This window comes from Thunnus albacares, chromosome 7, assembly GCF_914725855.1.
Source record: "Thunnus albacares chromosome 7, fThuAlb1.1, whole genome shotgun sequence".
NCBI lineage: Eukaryota > Metazoa > Chordata > Actinopteri > Scombriformes > Scombridae > Thunnus > Thunnus albacares.
The window spans coordinates 15,932,321-15,954,582 of record NC_058112.1 but is presented as its reverse complement, the minus strand read 5'-3'; the positions used below and the strand labels follow the sequence as shown (position 1 = coordinate 15,954,582).

Here is a 22,262-nt window from a genome sequence, read left to right as displayed (position 1 = left end):
TGACCCTGTGTACTGCCAGTGTTAGAACTTATATTGAATAATGTCATCTGTGTTGCCCTTTAGTGGTTTCATTTGTAATGACAAAAATCACCTACACAGGAGACAAGATTATCATCAAACAATGTTTGTATATTTCTGGAGATATGACAAAAATATATATATAAAAAAATACATATGTCAAAATGCCCTTGTTAAAATTATCTTTATTATTGCAACAGTTTTTACAATAAATAGAATTTTGAAGCCTAAGGGTGGATGTTAGAAGAAGACGATTATTTTCTGCGCTAACCGTCAACTAGTATTGTTAAACTGTAAAATAATTTTGTAAACCAATACAATAACTAATTTAACTGGTAAATTAAATGCAAGTTATTCCCAAAAATAAAATACATTGCTTATATAGTAATATACAGTATGTAACAAAGTTGCTCTCAGAAAATTCAATTTTCAAAACTGATTAAATCTTTTTGACTACAATTCAATCAACAAAACAACAACAGCCTGCACAATCTGTTTGTTACTAACCTGCTCCGCTGACATAGCACAATTTCATTGACTCACCTTTGACATTTAATATTTTAAATACTGAGCCTGATAAAAAAAAAGATACATAACTGTCCATATTATATATTATGTACAATCTATATTATGTTATTAATAATGTGTCTTTGCAAAATGAGAATATGGAAGATTACAACGTACGCCAAGGTGGACTCATTTGCATTATAAATAGAAAGTAGGGATAATTTTTTTGAGATATAACCAGATAACTAAAATGTACAATCATGAAAAGACCCTTAAAGTGAAATGGATACTCTCCTATCTTGTCACTCAAACATTTTGTCATACAGTGTTTTCTACTCCAAATAAGATTGACAGAGTAAAATCCAGAGTGAGCTTACACACAACGGCTCCTTTAAGGCGCTCCTTGTTATATATGTATACTGTATGAATTAAGGCTGACATTATAACTTTGGTCCTTTCTACAAAAGTGCAGCCTATTCAAAGAGCTCACCAGACTATACAACTGAGTGAGAGAGTGATCAGAGCAGAGCTTCCTTTCCCATCAAATATTGACATTTAATTTGCTTAAACAAAAACTAACCAGTGCAGTGAAACATTTATGAGAGCATAATTGTACTATATGTGCTTTATGTTTACTCCTGGCTCAGTAAGCCAATGTTGCAGGCCAGAAAATGTGACCATACTTTACACTTTTTCTCTCAATATCAGCAGAGTACTGTTGTCTTAAAGCGATTTAACTTTTGTGTTGCTTTCCCCATACAATGAAATAAAATGTAGAACATTTAAAGCATTATGCCAAAGGCATGCAGCTTTTTTTCTTCCTTTTCTTTTTTACTTTAAATGATACTATCTGACTGCCTGGATTCCTGCTAAAAATTAAAGCTGCAGTGTGGGACTTTTGTCTCCCCCTTCTGGCAGGGAGAGAAATTACAAAAACACTGTCAACACACACTTACATCATAGGCTCCGCCATAGCACTACTCTGTTGCTGCTGTTGAGGCTGTAAAATGGTGGATAAATTGTTTTGAGCATCACACAACCCCTGCAAAATAACTTGTTTCCCTATCAAAATTTGATCAATTCAGTCCAATAACATTTGGAAAATCTAAAAGGGCCGTACAATTAAATTATTTCATCCCCATTCAAGTTAGCAGAGAGCTAACCTGAGGTTAGCCGGCTCGGCTAGAGCACATGCTCTGCCCATAGAGCATTCGTGGAATGCATTCATCCAGCCAACACGGGAATGTCAAACCAAACACCAGATTAAAAACTCTGGTATACTGTGAGAAACAGAGAGATTTATCTGGTGGTGATAGGCTTAATCAGCATTGTGTGAACTCATTTGCCAAAGGCTTGAATGTAATGGACATTCATTTATATGTAAAAGTTCCGCACAGCAGGTTTAAGTATCTAGTACAATATTTCAAATGAGCTTTGAAGATGGGTTGTACCTCTGTGAGGTTTGTTGTACGCTTTTCTCTCAGAGGCCAAAAGGGAGGTAGGCCTCCCATTAGAACAGCGATCTTGTCCTAAAGTGGTTAATGACATGTGTTTGCTTGTTAAAAGGGATCAGCATAGCAGTTGATTACACTACCCCCACTACACCTCGGATAGAGCAAGAAAAAGACAGATAAAGAGTCCATGAGCAGTGGCGTCCATTAATGCGACTGTCCTCTATGAGACTGTTCTCTTTGGCTCTCTGAACTTTAGTCTCAGGTCTACTGTGTTGTCTATCCTTGAAGGGGTCAGAGATGGGACTGACAGACGAGAAAAAGAGAGGAAGACATAGAAAAGCAGTGTCAGATTTTGAAGTATGGATGTTGTACAGCAATGAAAGCTTTTGTGTTTGTAGTTTGATCACACGCGCCCGCTGCATCTGCTCATAGCTGCTGGGGTTGGGACGTTAGGTCCTGATCGAGTGTTTCCTCTTCCTCCTGCCTCAGTAAAGCCGCTTCTCGTAACTACAGTTGGAATAGAAAAAAAGAGGAGTAAGTATTTTCTGTGTGGCAATAACATTTCACCACTGCAAAAACAATCTTGGATGGAGATGAATGAATGAAAGAAGAAGATGGAGGTGTGATGACTACATGGATGTACTTACATGGCACAAAAGAATATCTAATATGATAGCATGGGTAAGAAAAGGAAGAGAAAAGAAAATTTGATGCTGCTAAACAGAGATAAATTACATTCAATTTGACAGTAAAAGGTTTCTGACACGGACTGAATACAAATGAAGCTAAGTCACACAGTAAGCATTAGTACCTTCACTGTTATAAAGGAAAGAGAGGAAACAGATGATGACAGACTTCACCAAACCACCTCTGCCACCAAAATATTTAGACAGAAGGAAGGGGATCACAGAAAAGAGACACATAGGATAAGGAGCAGTTGCAGAGGAGGGGAAAAGTTCACCAAAAGCCAGGGGACAAGGATCAGACTTACGAGTGGAGGCCATGAACTCCCCCCTCCATCTGAGCAGACATGGTTCTCTTCTCAAACTTCAACTCTCCAGAGTACATCATCGACCTGGGACAAAACACACACAACTCATAGTAAGCTAAAACCCTTACACAACACACAATACAAACTTATGGGAAACACACAAACGCTCCCGTACCGTAAAATGGACAAACTCTTGGCTCCTATGTCCTGACAGCCATGTTGGATCCCCGCAATGAGGTAAGGAACAAACTTATGGATGGAGCCTTTATCTTGTACTGATCCTGAGACACCTTGTGCCACCTTCACCTTATCTCCCTCACTGGACACACACAAATGCATTCACACAGAGTCAGAGATAAATGTGCCATGATGTAAATTTCTGCAGAGTAAGTGTTTATAAGGGAAAGGACCTCTGTACCCCCAAACCCCCACCTGAAGTAGCGTTTCTGGCTGTTGTTTTTCTCCATGGCATCCAAGGAGCCCATTCCTCTATACTTTTTCAGACGCACACCATCTGAAAAGAAATATTCTCCTGGAGCTTCGGTAGTTGCTGCGAGCAATGACCCCATCATCACTGAGGGCAGAAATATCAAAGAAATGGAATGAAATCATGTTGAAAGCAAAGGTGAACAGGTGAGAGGAAAAAGACTACAACAAAAAGCAATCAATTTCACAAAAAAAAGTTGCCCATTACACTTAGATCTCTACAACTGCCCATCAGCAACTATGTGTCCTCTCCATATGTACTCAAGCAAGGCTGTGATCTCCCATCTCCACATTTATTTCATAGAAGTATCCACCAAATTATGCAAATGTAAATCTTGCAAATTCAAGACTTCAGGAAATAGGAGAATGTAGTGTTTTCTCACCTGTAGATGCTCCCAGGGCCAGAGCTTTCACCACATGTCCAACAGTCTGAATGCCTCCGTCAGCAATTACCGGCACTCCAAAACGTCGGGCATACTCTGCAACCTTGTACACCGATGTACCTTGGGGCCGTCCACATGCCATTACTGAGGAACAAGTACAAAACATCATGTGTTGGCCACAAAGTGTACCTATTATACATTTTTATGTTCAATGGTTTAGTTTAATCAGGTGTAAAATAGTCTGCTGTCTGTTTTTAATCCTACAATTTACAAAAAATAAAGGAGAGTTTTGTTGACATTGTGGATATATCTATCTGAAAGCAGCAGATCTTCCCAGTTCTGTAGTCTTTATTACATACCTTCCTGGGTGATACAGATAGAGCCACACCCCATGCCCACTCTCAGAGCATCCACACCTGCATCTATGAGGTTTTTAGCCTGAGCAGCTGTCACCACTAGATAGAGAGACAGAGATACAGAAAAGAGCTGAATGAGGGAGACATGCTTAAGATTGGAACTTTCATAGTACAAATGTAGAAAAAAAAAGCTGGAAAGGAGGAGGACTTACCATTTCCTCCAACCACCTGAAGTTCAGGGTATTTCTGTTTGATGTAGTTTATCATGTTAATTTGATACAATGAGTTTCCTTGGGAGGAGTCCTGTAGTTTAAAAGAATATGACAATTATAGTCTAATCATAAACTAATCAAAAGCTTAATCATATTGCAGTTAAAACCCACCAGGACTACCACATCCACGCCAGCCTGCATGAGGAGATCCAGTCTGTATTTGTCGTCCTCCCTGGTACCAATCGCAGCTCCACACAGCAGCTGTTTACGGGAATCTTTGGAAGCCAGAGGATAATCTCTGTTCTTCTTCAAGTCAGTCCTAGCAATGATGGCAACCAGCTCATCACTGTCATTCACGATGGGGAGCTTGCCTAAGAGAGTAAGGGTGTAAAATGAGTGAAAGAAGGAAGAAAACAGCCCAAGGGTTGCACTTGCTCTAGAGCACATCTTCACAGATTTACCTTTTTTGCTACGTTGCAGTATATCATTAGCCTCTTTTAGTGTGACTCCAGCAGGTGCAACAACTAAATCTTCCCTTTTTGTCATTGCCTGGATCAAAAAGATGTTCAGTTCCAACAGTGAAAAATATATCAGTATACAACCCAGTTATTTGACATCATATAACTGCTGCAAATATTATGTTCTCAAGGATGCACACATAAACACACCACCCATATACACACCTCCTCCAGGGGTCTGTCATGGTCCTTCTCAGACAGAAAGTCTATGTCCCTGGAGGTGACTATGCCGACCAGCTTGCTTCCCATTTTGCCGGTCTCTGTAACAGGGATCCCAGAGAAACCATGGCGTATCTTGGCCTCAAACACATCCCCCACTGTGTGTCGGGGACTCATTACCACAGGGTCTGTGATAAAACCCTGCTCAAATTTCTGACAACAAGAAAAACACAAGTGTTGAGTGGTTACAATACTTATTGTTTTGAAAGTAATATCTTCTTCTGAAGGAGGGCTGTCCTGGATGTTTCAATGTCTTCTTATGTCTATTGTAAGTTTATGTCTTGGATGACTTTTCCATCTTACCTTGACTTTGCGCACCTCATTGGCCTGGAACTCAGCTGTACAGTTATGATGAATTATTCCAATCCCACCCATCAACTGAAGTAGCCAAATAGAGACAGGAGAACAAAAAATTATTCATTACATTTTGGTGCAATTGCCACTGTCTGTGGAGCAGGATGGTGCTACACTGAGCGAACAATTAGGTACGGTGTATGTACAGTAAGGCTCTGCTGTGCTTGTACTCACTGCCATGGCGATGGCCATGGATGACTCTGTGACTGTATCCATGGGAGATGAAATAAGAGGTGTCTTCAGGGTTATCTTCCTTGTCAATGCAGAAGTTAGATCCTAAAAATGGGGAGCATTTGTAAACGGAGACATTATCATATGATCTTATTACATTGATAAGCACACAGAGCAAAGTAAATCTGAGAAATAATTGAACTTTAACTATGACATATTCTAAGATATTCCAATGGTGTGTGCGTTGATGCTGGGAGATTTATCAACCTGTTGTCCACAAACAATGTCCCTACAGTGTTGCAGCTGCAGCACATTTGTTAACCAAATGTTAGAGTTTGTTTTTATGTTGCCATGCAGTAAGCCTAAAAGCCCATTTGGGCACATTAGAGGCTGACTTTCCGAATTCACCTGCTTAGAGTTTGATGACGCAGGTGTGTGTGTGTCTGTTTTGAACACCTGCTATCTAACAATAACCCATGTAACCTAGGCATGAAATTAATTTAATGTCCCAGCAGGGCTTGCAAAGACGAAAACAAAGCAAGTCAAATAAACAACCCAGTGCTCAAGCACCCATAACTAAGGAATAAAGCAAAGAGATAGGGATGAATTAGAAGGACTGCAGTACCACTATTAGCATTAAAAATAGTACAGATAAAAAACAGAAAGCAGTAGAGATACTTTATTTGCACCAAGTGTACTTTGATCCTTTTGCCCAAGACTTAATGTAACTATTCAAGTTTATCCAAAGAAATTATTCATTGTAGTATCATCTACAACTGCAGTCCTGAGAGGGATTGCAGCAGTGGCTGTCATCACTTACCTGAAGGTTAGCAAATGTCCCAACTAACTAACTAAATATAAACAATATACAGTGCGCCAGGAAGCAGTATGTGGCCTGTGATACTCACCACCTCATCAGAAGTAAAATCTATGAAACCAGGGAGGATCAAGAAGTCACTGAAAGGAGAGAGAAAACATGAGAACATCTTGCTTTGGAACTGGAAAAGCATGACTTAAATCAAATCATACTAGTAACAATCACTACGATAAACCTGGATCATACAGCTTTAGCAGTGTATGTGGACTGTGCATATCCACTTTACAACGCAGCCCTTTTTAAACTTAGCTGATACTGAGCAGACATAATCTGTCAGCCTCTGAAAGAACATTCTGCATTTATCCTCTGCACACTGATAAACCCTGCATATAGCCTCCATTAAGGAAACTACAATGACACCCATTAACACACTGATATGTGCACAAACACACACAAACACACACACATGCCCTGCTTTTAATGTGTGTGATACCACTCAGAGTCATCCTTGAAAGTACTATTACTCAAAATAATCCTCCATATAAAACCCAAGCAGATGTGTCATCACTGATATTACTAAACACCTAATGGAAGACATTGCATAACTCTGTGTTTCTGTGTATGCACATGCACGTGTGTCAGTGAAATGTATCTATGTATTTTTTTAAATTAGCATTTCTTACTTGTATGTAAGTCCATCGCCAATAGCAAAGAGCTGTTGTGCTGTTAATCCATCTTCAGGGACGTAACCTGTGCCTCCACTGATCAAGTAGTCCGCCATGCTGAAGTATTAACACATACATGATATAGTACAGCTAAAAATATGAATATTTGCTGAGTGTGTAAAGATATGATAATGCATAGATGACACTTGTATCTCTATCATGTACCCTAACTTCACAGCTTCATAGAGTTAATACAAGATTTTAATTGATATCATCTAATTATAGTTCATGTCACAGATTTTTAATATTTCAATGTGTATTTTAGCCAATATTTTAACACAATCCTCCATCCATTACTTCCCATGACTGTAAGCAGTGTGCATAAATCATGGGTAAATTTGTCCCTTATGTAAAACATGCATGTTGTTTTTCTCGTCTCTCTTTTGACCTCTATGTCTGACACACATGCTGTAGGCAGATCCTATTACAAATGTTGGAGTGAAGACAGGAAATGCTAACAAGAGAAATCCGTCCTAGTCAATGGAAATTCCTTCTATACACCAATGACGGTAGTACAGTAAGTAAGAGGATTTGGTTGGCTGCCCAGGTAGCTGATAAATGGGCTTGTAAAAGCGCAGAGTCAACACTACTAGAAAGTGAAAACATCTCAATTGCTGCAGGAGATACAGTGTTTATAAGGTTGTTATAAGGCTTCACACAATCACCTCTGCATATCATAAAGGGTGTGGAGTGATGTTAAGGTCATGAACTTATGGTCTATGTAGGCTGGTGAAAGATCAAGGAGAGAGTGAGACTAACCTCTCTGGTTCGTATCCGGCTTGGATACGTGTAGCACTGTATCGCTGTGCTGCTGTCTCATGCCCATGTCCATGTGGCGTTGAGTGGACATAGGCACCACAGGGGTGGGGTTGTTCCCCCTCTTTGTTTGAGGTGCGAGGCCGTGCTGGTTCCATGTCCCCTACAATCCTCCTGTAGTCAATCTGGTAGTTGTCCCTCTCCCCATCCCCAAATCGGTCATAAGCATGACCCTCCATCTCAAAGAAATCCAGGGCTACGACCTCCACAGGCCCCTCCACCTCACACATATACACACACACACACACACACGCGTGCACACACACACACACACACACGCGTGCACACACACACACACTCTTCAAGGACTTCTGACTTGTATCATACACACAAAGTCACACTTTCACACTCCAAGTAAACAGTGGCCCCAGCGGACACACAACAACACACTTGATTTGCTGTTCCAATTACAAGCACTCATAAACACCCCATGCTCGGAGTGCACAAACACAAACACCTTTCAGACACACCTGACATTGGAGAAAGCTGTCTTGCCATCTGTTTTGCTTCCAGTCCCACCGTTAAACCAAAATAGGCAAAATACAAAATTTCACAAAGTTGCAGTTCGCAGTGACACGGCTGTATGATTGCAGGTGTATATCACTTGCATGAAACAAGTGAAGATTTGTTTCTAAAAAAAATCTCCTTAGAAATGCAGGAAAAGTAGCAACAAAAGTCCCTCAAAACAGTGTTGTTTTTCCCAGAAGAAGGTTTGTATTCCAGTTTTTCAGCATTCACCCTAGTTTGAGGCCATTACAGCCCTTGGGCAGAAGGAAAGACTTTTTAGCTGACCTGTTGATGAAGTTAACTATCGTGGCACACCATACTTAGGATTCCCTCTATGTTCCCCACGGCACAAGCGGCTGCTGGGGAGGAGAGTCAGTTCTTACTCAGGTGGCAGAGATATGTCCCTCTGGAGACCCAGAAAGCAGTGCTGCTTGGTTATTCCTAAGGCTGGGAGCTTCTCCCCACTCCGTTCTCCTGGTGCCTGCTGAGCTTAACTCTGTTTCTGACAGTAGCAGACGTCACTCTCCCACAAAGAGGATTGGGAGCATTAATGCTGGACGGGGTGGGGTGAGATGGGTGTGTAGGGTGGAGTGAGGCAGTAGGACTGAGGAAGAGATGGATGGGTCAAGAAGACACTTGAACACACTTTCCCCTCTGAGGATTACCATGGTGTGAAGGTGTGTGTGTTTTTTGCCAAGCTCAAGGAGACAGAGCTGTGAATGAGACAAAGGCCAAATCCCAGAATACTGTTACCCAGCAAGCTTTTCTCCCTCCAGACAGAGAGAGGAAAGACAGACAGACAGACAGACAGAGAGAAGTGTTCGTCTGTTTGAAGAAAGGCAGAACCTCTAAAAATGGGAGGCAAAAGTAATTGATTCTTCATAAAGGAGTTTGTATCCACAAGTCTTTGTGCATGTTATTTTCTGTTACAGTATAACAAAATAGTCTTGTAAATAAAGTCACAGACCTTTACATTTTGAGAATACTATTGATTATATATAATATTAGGTTTTAGTTTTGTCTTCACCGATCCATTATTCAGTGCCACAGTGGTGAACAACAAACCTGTACATTTAAACTGAAACAGGAGAGTAACTTTGTTGCCTGGGATGCCCTCGACACCATCATCTGCAGGTGACTGACTGACTGCTTGTGACAGTTACTGAGGGATTGAACCAGAAAAGCCTCTTACCCAGTCTCTCTCTCTCCCTCTCCCTCTCTCTCTCTCCCCCACCCACTGGAAGAAACAAGCAACGTCCCCCCTTCATAATATTAACAAAGGCGAACATGTTTGTTGCTGATTATTAAGCGAGAGCCCCCACACAACACATCATGTAACTTTCTGAACTAAAGACACTAACATGAGGAGATAGAATTTTATTTCTTTCTGAAAAAAATACACAATATATATACAATATATATTGATTATATAGTATATCAAAATGTTAACACATTATATACATATGAGTAAAATATATTCATGTCAATAAAAGACTCAAGTGTAGGATTGGTCATCATGGGCTGATGAGAAGCAGGGAAAGTCACTTTGGAGTTAGACACCTGAGGGAAAAGAAAGTGAAATAAAAATTTTTTTTTAAAAAGTTGTCATCAATTCAACTACTGTGTTTGATCTCTTTAACAAGAGCAAAACTCCTACCTCCTAGCCTCTCCACTAGTTTGGAATGATTTTTTTTGAGGGCGTCGTAGAAGGCTGCTTTGACCTCTTCCCCTCCTGACTTAAGTGTCCTTTGATACAGGACTCTCATTCTGTCCTGGTTCGTCTCCTTAGCTATAATCAGTGAGTAGGTTTCACCATGGACCATGTCTCCAAGCTCCTCTGCTATTGCCAATACCTCAGAAACGTTTTGGATTAACATTGCCCTGTTGTTGTCAACGAACTTTCCTGTTTTAAAATGAAGAAGAACCACAGCATGTACATGAATGCCATAGCAGCAAGTTCATTTGACTTGTTTTGTTAATGTACGAGAAATCTTAACAAAAAAAAGCTTTAATTCATTTTCATGCCACAGAGCATCAGTTCAGTGACAAATACACTCACCTTTATCTGTATTATTCATTTCCCCAGTAGAAACAGAGACAGAATCCTGTTGGCCAAAACAAAAGCTTTTTAAGTCTATATTATGTAATTAATTATATTAGTGCATTGATAAATGCACCCATCCGTCCAAGAAGTCATCTGCACTCAGCTCAGTCTTGCTGCTCAGTGCCATCTCTTGCTGAACTCAGGTAGAACAACTACAACTTCTATGGAAATATTTATAAAAAAAAAAAAAAAAGGTAAGAATCAAAAATAAAGTGGTTCAGTGACTACTTATATATTTAAATAAAAGTTTATTGTTATAAGAAGATGTTTTTTACATTATAACAAGATATTTTCATGTTGTTATTACGACACAAACTTTTCTTGTTTTCTTGTCTCTTGTTTGAACGGATAAATTGAGGAATATGGCTCATTTAAGAATAAAATTAACTTTATTGTCCCATAGAGTGGAAAATTTGTCTTGGGCTCTTCACCCATGCTGCAGCCATTAAAAGACAAAATTTCATATACAGAAAAAGAAAAATACAAGTGAGTTAACAAATAACAAACAAGGTACTAAAACCATTTCACATACCCAAATATACAAAGATGTTAGTTCATAAGTAACATACCAAGGTTCTAAAAGTAAATGAGTAACATGCCAATGTTATAAAAGTACCTAGGCAAACAGAGAAAACAATCACATCCAATAAAAAACAGAGAAAATCTCTTTTTCATTAAAAATCACTTGCATAAAAGATCATCCAGTGCCCATCCTGGCCCTATCTGCCACTATTCAAACGTTTTATTGACACCGGGATTAATGAATTTTTAAATCTTTTTGTCTGCTAGGAATGACTCTAAACCTCCTACCTGAGGCCAGTAGCTGGTACTCAGGTGTAACCAGTTACTGTCCTATTGGATTGCCTTAGGGTAGTCTGTTCATAAGTAGATTGCAGGGACGTATACTGTTTTACCCCTATAATCTTCCATGCAGTCTGCATCATTTGGACCAGTTTGGACTTCAGCTGCACAGAGAGGTTACCAAATCAAGCTGTGATTCCATATCTGATAAGGCTCTCTAAAACTGCTTGATAAAAGACTAACACCATGAACTTCATGCTTGGGTTGATCATGGCATCATGGCACAATGCTACGGTGGCCCTGAAGTGCAAATCACAACGACAAATAGGAAAACACAATGACAAATAACAAAACACAACAGCAAATCAAATACACAACAACAAATAACAAAACACAAGAACAAAAGAGAAAACACAACCGCAAAAGCAGACAACACAACATTAACTTCTAACGGAAAAGGTAGGTACCGGCTATCGACAAAGCTTGTTGCTGATTGGACGCTCTCCCATTGACAAGGATCATCGCTGATTGGACGGACGCACTGTCCTTCTTTTTAACAGGAAGGAGGCACTGTCCGCCCTCATTTGGGGTCCGTGTAGTCTCCAAGTAAAGTACTGCAACGTGAGAACACTCTATAGTGCAGACAACCATAGAAATGGACTTTCGCTGTCGGCACACGCGCTCCCATGGCAGTCGAGATGACCGCCTCTAGGCTATGTGTTGACGCAGTAAATGGACCAGAGGTTGCCTCTGCGCAAGAGCGCAGTGCCATTAAGCACAGCTGTTCACTTTCTTTACCTTTATTCATTCGCCTGAAAATTACACCAGGCTGCTACAAAATAACCACACACACCTCTACACACAGCGGACTGGTCGGTTATACCTCGATATTCTGTTTTTTATGAAGGAGCGTCCGTTTACCTGGGCTCATCAGCCTCTTTTCCAACTTTCTTTTTTTTTTTTTACCAAAAGTAGTGTCTCATTGTATTCTTAAAAGACATTGAAGTGCAAACACTGTTGTGTAACATTAATTACCAAACTATGCAATAGTTTAGTAATTAATTTTACATTAGTGTACGAGGTGAGATACATTAAAATTATTACTGAAATAGCGATCGGTTCGATATAATCATATCAATGGCTTCACCTAATCAGTTAATTATTTTTTTTACAAGGCCAACTCACTGATGAAAATAACTTCGAAGTCTGCATGTTAATCTAGTCCATCTACAGGCGTTATGCAACTTTTATGGTGGACCGGGAAGTTCCAATCGGAGGCTGTGAATCGGATGCCAGCCTTCAGGCTAAGATAAATAGTATATTGGTATAACAAGAAAAGTTTTTTTTGTTATAACATGTTAAGTTTGTGTGTTGTAATAACGTGAAAATATCCTGTTATAACGCCAGTTCACAACCGGAGGACATCACGGGGAGTCCACATCCGTCCAAGACCAACTTATCTCGCTGTTTAACAAGATAAATAGTATATTGGTATAAAAAGAAAAGTTTCTTGTTATAACGTGATAACTTTGTATGTTGTAATAACGTGAAAACATCTTGTTATAACAATAAACTTTCCACGTTATATAATTAAACAGCTGGCTTGTACTCACCATATATCCCCTCATGCGTTGTCCACCTACAGACTAAAGAGAAAGTTCATACGTGACGATACTAGTTTCAGTTTCTTACCCCTGTTATCTAAACTGGCTGGCCTGTGAGTGGAGCTGAGGGGAGTTTTATATGAGCAGATCACACAAAGTTATGTACAATTTTCACAGAACTTTACATTTTGAGAAATTAATTTAAAATACTTTTACCAATAAAGTTTGGCCACAGTTCTATTTTAGTGAATTCCAAGGCCTAACGTGAGGAGATAGAATTTTATTTCTTTCTGAAAAAAATGCACAATATATACAAAAAAAACACTGAATATATAGTATATTAAAATGTCAACACATTATATACATATGAGTGAAATATATTCATGTCAATAAAAGACTCAAGTGTAGGATTGGTCATCATGGGCTGATGAGAAGCAGGGAAAGTCACTTTGGAGTTAGACACCTGAGGGAAAAGAAAGTGAAATAAAAAAAAACTTTAAAAACTTGTCATTGATTCAACTACTGTGTTTGATCTCTTTAACAAGAGCAAAACTCCTACCTCCTAGCCTCTCCACTAGTTTGGGATGATTATTTTTGAGGGCGTCGTAGAAGGCTGCTTTGACCACTTCCCCTCCTGACCGAAGTGTCCTTTGATACAGCACTCTCATTCTGTCCTGGTCCGTCTTCTTAGCTTCAATCAGTGAGTAGGTTTCACCATGGACCATGTCTCCAAGCTCCTCTGCTATTGCCAATACCTCAGAAACTTTTTGGATTAACACTGCCTGGTTCTTGTCAACAAACTTTTCTGTTTTAAAATGAAGAAGAACCACAGCATGTACATGAATGCCATAGCAGCAAGTTCATTTGACTTGTTTTGTTAACGTACGAGAAATCTTAACAACAAAAAAAGCTTTAATTCATTTTCATGCCACAGAGCATCAGTTCAGTGACAAATACACTCACCTTTATCCGTATTATTCATTTCCCCAGTAGAAACAGAGACAGAATCCTGTTGGCCAAAACAAAAGCTTTTTAAGTCTATATTATGTAATTAATTATATTAGTGCATTGACAAATGCACTGATATAATGATATCAGCATTGATAAATGTATTTTATTCAGGCCTACTAATTACAGAGGAGAAAGACACATTTGAATATTTAACTGCAAATCTGAATCTAAAATACAATGTTATTGTTGTTGTGGTCCACTGTCTGATAATGGTTTTTGTTTGTTTCAATTAACCAAATAATGTGTGGTATAATATTGTAATAAACTGCTGAGAATGTGATGTCCATTCCCATCTAACCAAGTAATACTAATACAATTAACATGAAGCAATATTCCCCAATACTGACTGGTGTTTTGTTTGAGTGTTAGGTCAGACTGTAGACTGTTCAGATCTCAATGAGACTGATTAAATAAAGTTACTTTATCTGTTTTCAACTTCAGCTTTAGGCATACCTGTTTAAAAGACCTTCCAGTATTTGTAAATCTGGCATGATCTACCTCATCATTTGACTCTGACTGTTCTGAAAAAGAGGAGGAAACATCTGTGTTACCATTTGTTTTATTGTAGAAAGTAAGGAATAATTAATTTGATTAATCTCACATGACCCATAAATAGTATTAAATAACCTACCTGGTGGCTGAGGAGGAGAGCTGGAGGCAACAGATGTGTTTGAATGTTGATTATTAGTTGGTGAATCCTAAAAGAGGGAGAAGATATTATATAACAGATAAAAAATGTGCAGTTAGAATTGTTTTCCATGAATTATTAATCATGAGTAATCAGCAATATATATAATATACAGTATGTTGTGAAATAGAATTTATAAATTGTACCAGTGTTGTCTTGACTTTATGGACCGCATCATTAATTCCCTTCTTTCCATGCCTTGAGAACACATCCTCAGTGACTTTCAAGCACTCTGAAACAGAAGTTTTATTTTAGAAGGCATAAATGCATGAATGAGTACATGCTTCACAAAGAATGCAGGTATCAGAAATGCCATAGCTTAGCTCATAGCTTAAGTTTAGCAAATGCTCCAGTACAGTGATAATGAGAATACATATTACAATAACAGACACCTACTCTTAGCGTATGGCCTCTGAGTGGGATCCCCATGCCAGCAACTCTTCATGAGGTCAACCAGCTCTTTTAACCCATCTGCCTTCTGGTCAATCCGGTCAATTTCCGTCGAGAGAGGTCTGTCCCCTTTGGGGACCCGCAGTGCCACAAGACTGGAATCCTTCTCTACAATACATGTAATACAATGAAGACATGCATCATAACATACCAACTCAACAAGTGTGTGTACATGTGTGTGAACTGTATGTACAGTGCTTAATTTCGCTGAAAATGATAAATTAATAAGGGAAACAATACAGAAGACATTGCCAAACAAAGAGAAAAATAGATGGCAGGATGGGATTTTATTAGGTTGGAAAATGTTGGGACAACAAAATTAATTATACGTACTTGGATAGGGCTCTTTACCAGTAACAATAGACCAGAGAAGGATACCATAGCTGGTGAAGAGAGAGAAAGATTTTTTAAGTAACATGGTCATACAGATAAAGTTTTCAACAATAAAGTATTCCCATTTATAAGTATTCCTTTGAATACCTGTATATGTCAAAAGAACGAACAGGTGCGTATGATAATTCGAAAGCCTCGGGAGGCATGTACTTGTAAGAGCCTCCGATTTCTCCTGTCATTCCTTCCTTTCTGTTCGATGCACTGGTAGAAACCCTGGACAGACCAAAGTCTGCCAGCTACAAACAAAAAAAGAGAAACACAACATTACACAAATAATTAATTAAGTTTTATATTTAATATCAACTCTGGACTTTAGGTGGATTGGCATTACTACTACCTTGGCATTGAGGTCTTCAGTCAGCAGTACATTACTTGGCTTTAGGTCCTGGTGCATAAGGCCCTTTGAATGGAGAAAGTTTATGGCTAGAGCCACCTGATGGGCCAAGCGCAAGGCCAGAGGCCACGGTGGAGGGCCAGACAGGTCCTCCTGCAGGGACTGAATGGAGCCTCTTGTCATGAATTCCATGACTATTCCCTTTTGCATGGGCTTTTCTTCCTTATAAAATCCATAAACCCTCACCACAAACTCAGAGGAGGCCTCATTCATAAGAGAAGCCTCTCCATAAAGTGCTTTCTCAGCGCTGGAATGAGGTAGAGGTAGAGAAAGCATAAATGAGAGAGCTGCTTAAACTACTAATATTCATAAAAAAGGATGTGTATGAATAAATAATTTAAAGGGGACCTATTATGCTCATTTAAAGCTCTATATTTTTATTCTGGGACTCAACTAGAATAGCTTTGCATGACTCACAATTCCTTATTTATTTTAGACTGGGTCTTTTCTCTTTGTCTACTTGTCTAATATATACGTACATGTTTGAGCCAGAATCCGATTTGAAATATGCCAGTGAACAACACATGGAAAAGCAACAACTTTAGCAACCAAGGCTACAGAATGGACGGCTGTTTATGGTCTTGCACAACAAATTTTGGAACTATGACCATGTTTAACACAGATATTCAACATCATAACAGTATATAAATGGCAGAAATCCACAAAAAGTGTAATAGGTCTCCTTTAAACTAAGATATGTAGCTACAAATTTACCTCACATCATCATGAAGTAGCTTAATGGCCACATCAATACCCCAGTTCTTGTGCCTGGCCTTGTAGACGTGACCAAATCCCCCATAGCCAATGGATACCCGTCCATCCAAGAAGTCATCTGCACTCAGCTCAGTCTTGCTGCTCAGTGCCATCTCTTGCTGAACTCAGGTAGAACAACTACAACTTCTATGGAAATATTTATAGAAAAAAGGTAAGCATCAAAAATAAAGTGGTTCAATGACTACTTATATATTTACAGAGGCGTACTGCTGCCATGCCGGAGAAAAATGGGTCAGTATCACGTTATAATGTGAAAAGTTTATTGTTATAAGAAGATGTTTTTCACATTATAACAAGATATTTTCACCTTATACGACACAAACTTTTCTTGTTATAATAATATACCATTTATCTTGTTATAACATGACACTCACTTTTGAACGGATAAATTGAGGAATATGGCTTATTTAAGAATAAAATTAACTTTATTGTCCCACGGAGTGGAAAATTTGTCTTGGGTTCTTCACCCATGCTGCAGCCATTAAAAGACAACATTTCATATACAGAAAAAGAAAAATACAAGTGAGTTAATAAATAACAAACAAGGTACTAAAACCATTTCACATACACAGATATACAAAGATGTTAGTTCATAAGTAACACACCAAGGTTCTAAAAGTAAATGAGTAACATGCCAATGTTATAAAAGTACATAGGCAAACAGAGAAAACAATCACATCCAATAAAAAACAGAGAAAATCTCTTTTTCATTAAAAATCACTTGCATAAAAGATCATCCAGTGCCCATCCTGGCCCTATCTGCCACTATTCAAACGTTTTATTGACACCGGGATTAATGAATTTTTAAATCTATTTGTCTGCTAGGAATGACTCTAAACCTCCTACCTGAGGGCAGTAGCTGGTACTCAGGTGTCAGTTACTGTCCTATTGGATTGCTTTAGGGTAGTCTGTTCATAAGTAGATTGCAGGGATGTATACTGTTATACCCCTATAATCTTCCATGCAGTCTGCAATCACAATGACAAATAGGAAAACACAATGACAAATAACAAAACACAACAACAAATAATAAACACAACAACAAATAACAAAACACAACAACAAATCAAATACACAACAACAAATAACAAAACACAACAACAAATTTAAAAAAAAAAAAAAAACGGCAAATAACAAAACACAACCGCAAAAGACAACATTAACTTCTAACGGAAAAGGTAGGTACCGGCTATCGACAAAGCTTATTGCTGATTGGACACTCTCCCATTGACAAGGATCATCGCTGATTGGACGGACGCACTGTCCTTCTTTTTAACAGGAAGGAGGCACTGTCCGCCCTCATTTGGGGTCCGTGTAGTCTCCAAGTAAAGTACTGCAACGTGAGAACACTCTATAGTGCAGACAACCATAGAAATGGACTTTCGCTGTCGGCACTCGCGCTCCCATGGCAGTCGAGATGACCGCCTCTAGGCTATGTGTTGACGCAGTAAATGGACCAGAGGTTGCCTCTGCGCAAGAGCGCAGTGCCATTAAGCACAGCTGTTCACTTTCTTTACCTTCATTCATTCGCCTGAAAATTACACCAGGCTGCTACAAAATAACCACACACACACCTCTACACACAGCGGACTGGTCGGTTACACCTCGATATTCTGCTTTTTATGAAGGAGCGTCCGTTTACCTGGGCTCATCAGCCTCTTTTCCAACTTTCTTTTTCTTTACCAAAAGTAGTGTCTCATTGTATTCTTAAAAGACATTGAAGTGCAAATACTGTTGTTTAACATTAATTACCAAACTATGCAATAGTTTAGTAATTAATTTTACATTAGTGTACGAGGTGAGATACATTAAAATTATTACTGAAATAGCGATCGGTTCGATATAATCATATCAAGGGCTTCACCAAATCAATTAATTATTTTTTTTACAAGGCCGACTCACTGATGAAAATAACTTCGAATTTGTAAAAACTAAAAAAGGGTGATTTCACTGCTTTTTCCCATCCAGATCACATTAGAAAAGGTCCATATCAAAAACCTATACTTAGACTTGTCAAATCTGGATTAGATTGAATGTGTCTAATGTGGTCTGGATGGGAGAAAAGCAGTGAAATCGCCCTTTTTTTGCATTTTCACAAATAGAGTAAAGGTTTCACAAATCTTGACATTGTGTTAATGAGTTCCTGGAGTCTCCATGTTAATCTAGTCCACCTACAGGCGTTAATGCCACTTTTAAGGTGGACCGGGAAGTTCCAATCGGAGGCTGTGAATCGGATGCCAGCCTTCAGCCTCGTGCTTATGCTTCAACATAAGGTAGTTTCATTTTAGTTTCATTGCAAAAGGTCAAGTGCCAGTTCACAACCGGAGGACATCACGGAGAGTCCACATCCGTCCAAGACCAACTTATCTCGTTGTTTAACAAGATAAATAGTATATTGGTATAAAAAGTACAAAAGTATAAATATTTCTTGTTATAACGTGATAACTTTGTATGTTGTAATAACGTGAAAATATTTTGTTATAATGTGAAGAACATCTTGTTATAACAATAAACTTCCCACGTTATATAATTAAAAAGCTGGCTTGTACTCACCGTATATCCCCTCATGCGTTGTCCACCTACAGACTAAAGAGTAAGTTCAAACTAGTTTCAGTTTCTTACCCCTGTTATCTGAGCTGGCTGGCCTGTAGGTGGAGCTAAAGGGAGTTTTATATGAGCAGATCACACAAAGTTATGTACAATTTTCACAGAACTTTACATTTTGAGAAATTAATTTAAAATACTTTTACCAATAAAGTTTGGCCACAGTTCTATTTTAGTGAATTCCGAGGCCTTTAATAACTGACTATAAAACATACAATAGCATAAAACTTTTCATCATTACTGTTTTTTTGGGGGTTTTTTGGTGAAATGAAATGCAAACACAAACCAGAATATTTTTCCTTTTTGTTACTATTTTTGTAGTGACTATAAGAATGCTATGACACATTTTTTTTAACTTCCTTTTGTTTCATTAGGGGTAGCATGCATACCCTGTGAGAGGAAGTTAAGAAGGGCACAGTTTTTTCTGAAAGGGGTGACAGTGTGGTTAAAAGAACAAACAGAATAACAGACTATAGATTTCAAGACTTGTACTCTGTTATCTATACCAGACTCTGCTGAAATGTGTATTTCTTTCAGTGCGATGTAGGAAGGAAGTAATCAAAGTTTCTGTTGAGACTCAGATTGAACCTTTTATATTAGTCAATACTGAGTGAGCCTTAATATAGATGAAGAATAAACATGTGAGCTCTTACTAAGCCAACAGATCACAGCTAGATCCTCTTAAAACATGAATGATTCTTTCTCCATCATTCTTAGTGTTTCACTCATGGCTGCCTTTTATTAGACAAAGATTTTTTGTGCATGCTTTTATATTTTTAATGTTGCTTATATAGCATTAAGCAACACAAAATAAATTAACTTGGAACTAGTTTGAGACTTGTATTTAAGCAAAAAAAAAAAAAAACACATTATAATTTTGCAAATTTCAGTATGATGCTGTGATTGTGCATACACCCAGACACTCAGTCACACAAACATGCATGTGTATCAGTGGAGGCTGGTCCATAGAGGCAGAGGAGGTTGCTCCTCCTCTATTTTTTGAGAGGCAAGAGGGAGATCAAAATATAAAAAAGAATATTTGGTTGAAATAAACCATTACCAAAAAAAAAAATATCTTCTCTTTGGAAAAAATCCATTAATGAAATTCTGATTAAAATGCTTAAACAGCGACACCTGCAGGGCAGGAGAGGAAAGAGCAGTGTGTGTGTGTGTGTGTGTGTGTGTGTGTGTGTGTGTGAAGTGGTGGTGGGGAGCAGTGGAGGGGAGTGGGGGGCAGAAGAGGAGAGGTGCCTGCTGTTCTCCGGAGGGCAGGATCTCTTACATCAATTTAATGTACTTCAGTTTTTTTCACGCTAATCTATGATTGGCCAAGACACATAAAATGACACTCCAAGGGAGGACGTCCTCCCTAACCAATCAACAACCAGAATATGATATTGACATTGCGTTGGTCCAATGATAGTTTCCAGATTTCATCTTCAATTCTCTCCACTGTAAGGCAGAGTCGCAGCAGTAGATGACGAGCAGTAGATAGTGTACAAACACAAACACCTTTCAGACACACCTGACATTGGAGAAAGCTGTCTTGCCATCTGTTTTGCTTCCAGTCCCACAGTTAAACCAAAATAGGCAAAATACAAAATTACACAAAGTTGCAGTTCGCAGTGACACGGCTGTATGATTGCAGGTGTATATCACTTGCATGAAACAAGTGAAGATTTGTTTCTAAAAAAAATCTCCTTAGAAATGCAGGAAGAGTAGCAACAAAAGTCCCTCAAAACAGTGTTGTTTTTCCCAGAAGAAGGTTTGTATTCCAGTTTTTCAGCATTCACCCAGGTTTGAGGCCATTACAGCCCTTGGGCAGAAGGAAAGACTTTTTAGCTGACCTGTTGATGAAGTTAACTATCGTGGCACACCATACTTAGGATTCCCTCTATGTTCCCCACGGCACAAGCGGCTGCTGGGGAGGAGAGTCAGTTCTTACTCAGGTGGCAGAGATATGTCCCTCTGGAGACCCAGAAAGCAGTGCTGCTTGGTTATTCCTAAGGCTGGGAGCTTCTCCCCACTCCGTTCTCCTGGTGCCTGCTGAGCTTAACTCTGTTTCTGACAGTAGCAGACGTCACTCTCCCACAAAGAGGGTTGGAAGCATTAATGCAGGACGGGGTGGGGTGAGATGGGTGTGTAGGGTGGAGTGAGGCAGTAGGACTGAGGAAGAGATGGATGGGTCAAGAAGACACTTGAACACACTTTCCCCTCTGAGGATTACCATGGTGTGAAGGTGTGTGTTTTTTGCCAAGCTCAAGGAGACAGAGCTGTGAATGAGACAAAGGCCAAATCCCAGAATGCTGTTACCCAGCAAGCTTTTCTCCCTCCAGACAGAGAGAGGAAAGACTGACAGACAGACAGACAGACAGACAGAGAGACAGACAGACAGAGAGAAGTGTTTGTTTGTTTGAAGAAAGGCAGAACCTCTAAAAATGGGAAGCAAAAGTAATTGATTCTTCATAAAGGAGTTTGTATCCACAAGTCTTTGTGCATGTTATTTTCTGTTACAGTATAACAAATAGTCTTGTAAATAAAGTCACAGACCTTTACATTTTGAGAATACTATTGATTATATATGATATTAGGTTTTAGTTTTGTCTTCACCGATCCATTATTCAGTGCCACAGTGGTGAACAACAAACCTGTACATTTAAACTGAAACAGGAGAGTAACTTTGTTGCCTGGGATGCCCTCGACACCATCATCTGCAGGTGACTGACTGACTGCTTGTGACAGTTACTGAGGGATTGAACCAGAAAAGCCTCTTACCCAGTCTCTCTCTCTCCCTCTCCCTCTCTCTCTCTCCCCCACCCACTGGAAGAAACAAGCAACGTCCCTCCTTCATAATATTAACAAAGGCGAACATGTTTGTTGCTGATTATTAAGCCAGAGCCCCCAC

The 22,262-nt window shown here is 39.1% G+C and overlaps 2 protein-coding genes across 7 annotated transcripts; both read right to left on the bottom strand.

The window, feature by feature from the left end:
- Positions 1–186: 186 nt before the first annotated feature.
- impdh1a (IMP (inosine 5'-monophosphate) dehydrogenase 1a) lies at positions 187–21,426 on the bottom strand. Of its 5 annotated transcripts, none has more exons than XM_044357162.1 (16): positions 20,870–21,426; positions 7,971–8,484; positions 7,170–7,268; positions 6,578–6,626; positions 5,673–5,774; positions 5,448–5,522; positions 5,091–5,297; positions 4,579–4,956; positions 4,408–4,498; positions 4,199–4,294; positions 3,840–3,983; positions 3,403–3,544; positions 3,146–3,289; positions 2,971–3,054; positions 2,627–2,643; positions 187–2,486 (listed from the first exon to the last, which is right to left on the bottom strand). In XM_044357162.1, the coding sequence occupies exons 2-16, from the start codon at positions 8,255–8,257 to the stop codon at positions 2,383–2,385; spliced, it is 2,019 nt and encodes a 672-aa protein (XP_044213097.1). In that variant the 5' UTR covers positions 8,258–8,484; positions 20,870–21,426; the 3' UTR covers positions 187–2,382. The 5 variants fall into 5 exon arrangements, with proteins under 5 accessions (XP_044213097.1, XP_044213098.1, XP_044213096.1 ...); XM_044357163.1 differs by lacking the exon at positions 20,870–21,426 and having other exon boundaries at positions 4,579–4,778; positions 4,869–4,956; positions 7,971–9,293; XM_044357161.1 differs by lacking the exon at positions 20,870–21,426 and having other exon boundaries at positions 7,971–9,293.
- Positions 9,935–17,195, bottom strand: LOC122986086 (receptor-interacting serine/threonine-protein kinase 3-like). Of its 2 annotated transcripts, XM_044357167.1 has the most exons (12): positions 17,128–17,195; positions 16,694–16,879; positions 15,923–16,226; positions 15,673–15,821; positions 15,526–15,575; positions 15,139–15,300; positions 14,889–14,974; positions 14,686–14,752; positions 14,508–14,575; positions 14,007–14,052; positions 10,192–10,437; positions 9,935–10,094 (listed from the first exon to the last, which is right to left on the bottom strand). In XM_044357167.1, the coding sequence occupies exons 2-12, from the start codon at positions 16,843–16,845 to the stop codon at positions 10,087–10,089; spliced, it is 1,338 nt and encodes a 445-aa protein (XP_044213102.1). In that variant the 5' UTR covers positions 16,846–16,879; positions 17,128–17,195; the 3' UTR covers positions 9,935–10,086. The 2 variants fall into 2 exon arrangements, with proteins under 2 accessions (XP_044213102.1, XP_044213103.1); XM_044357168.1 differs by lacking the exon at positions 17,128–17,195 and having other exon boundaries at positions 9,936–10,094; positions 16,699–16,780.
- Positions 21,427–22,262: the final 836 nt, after the last annotated feature.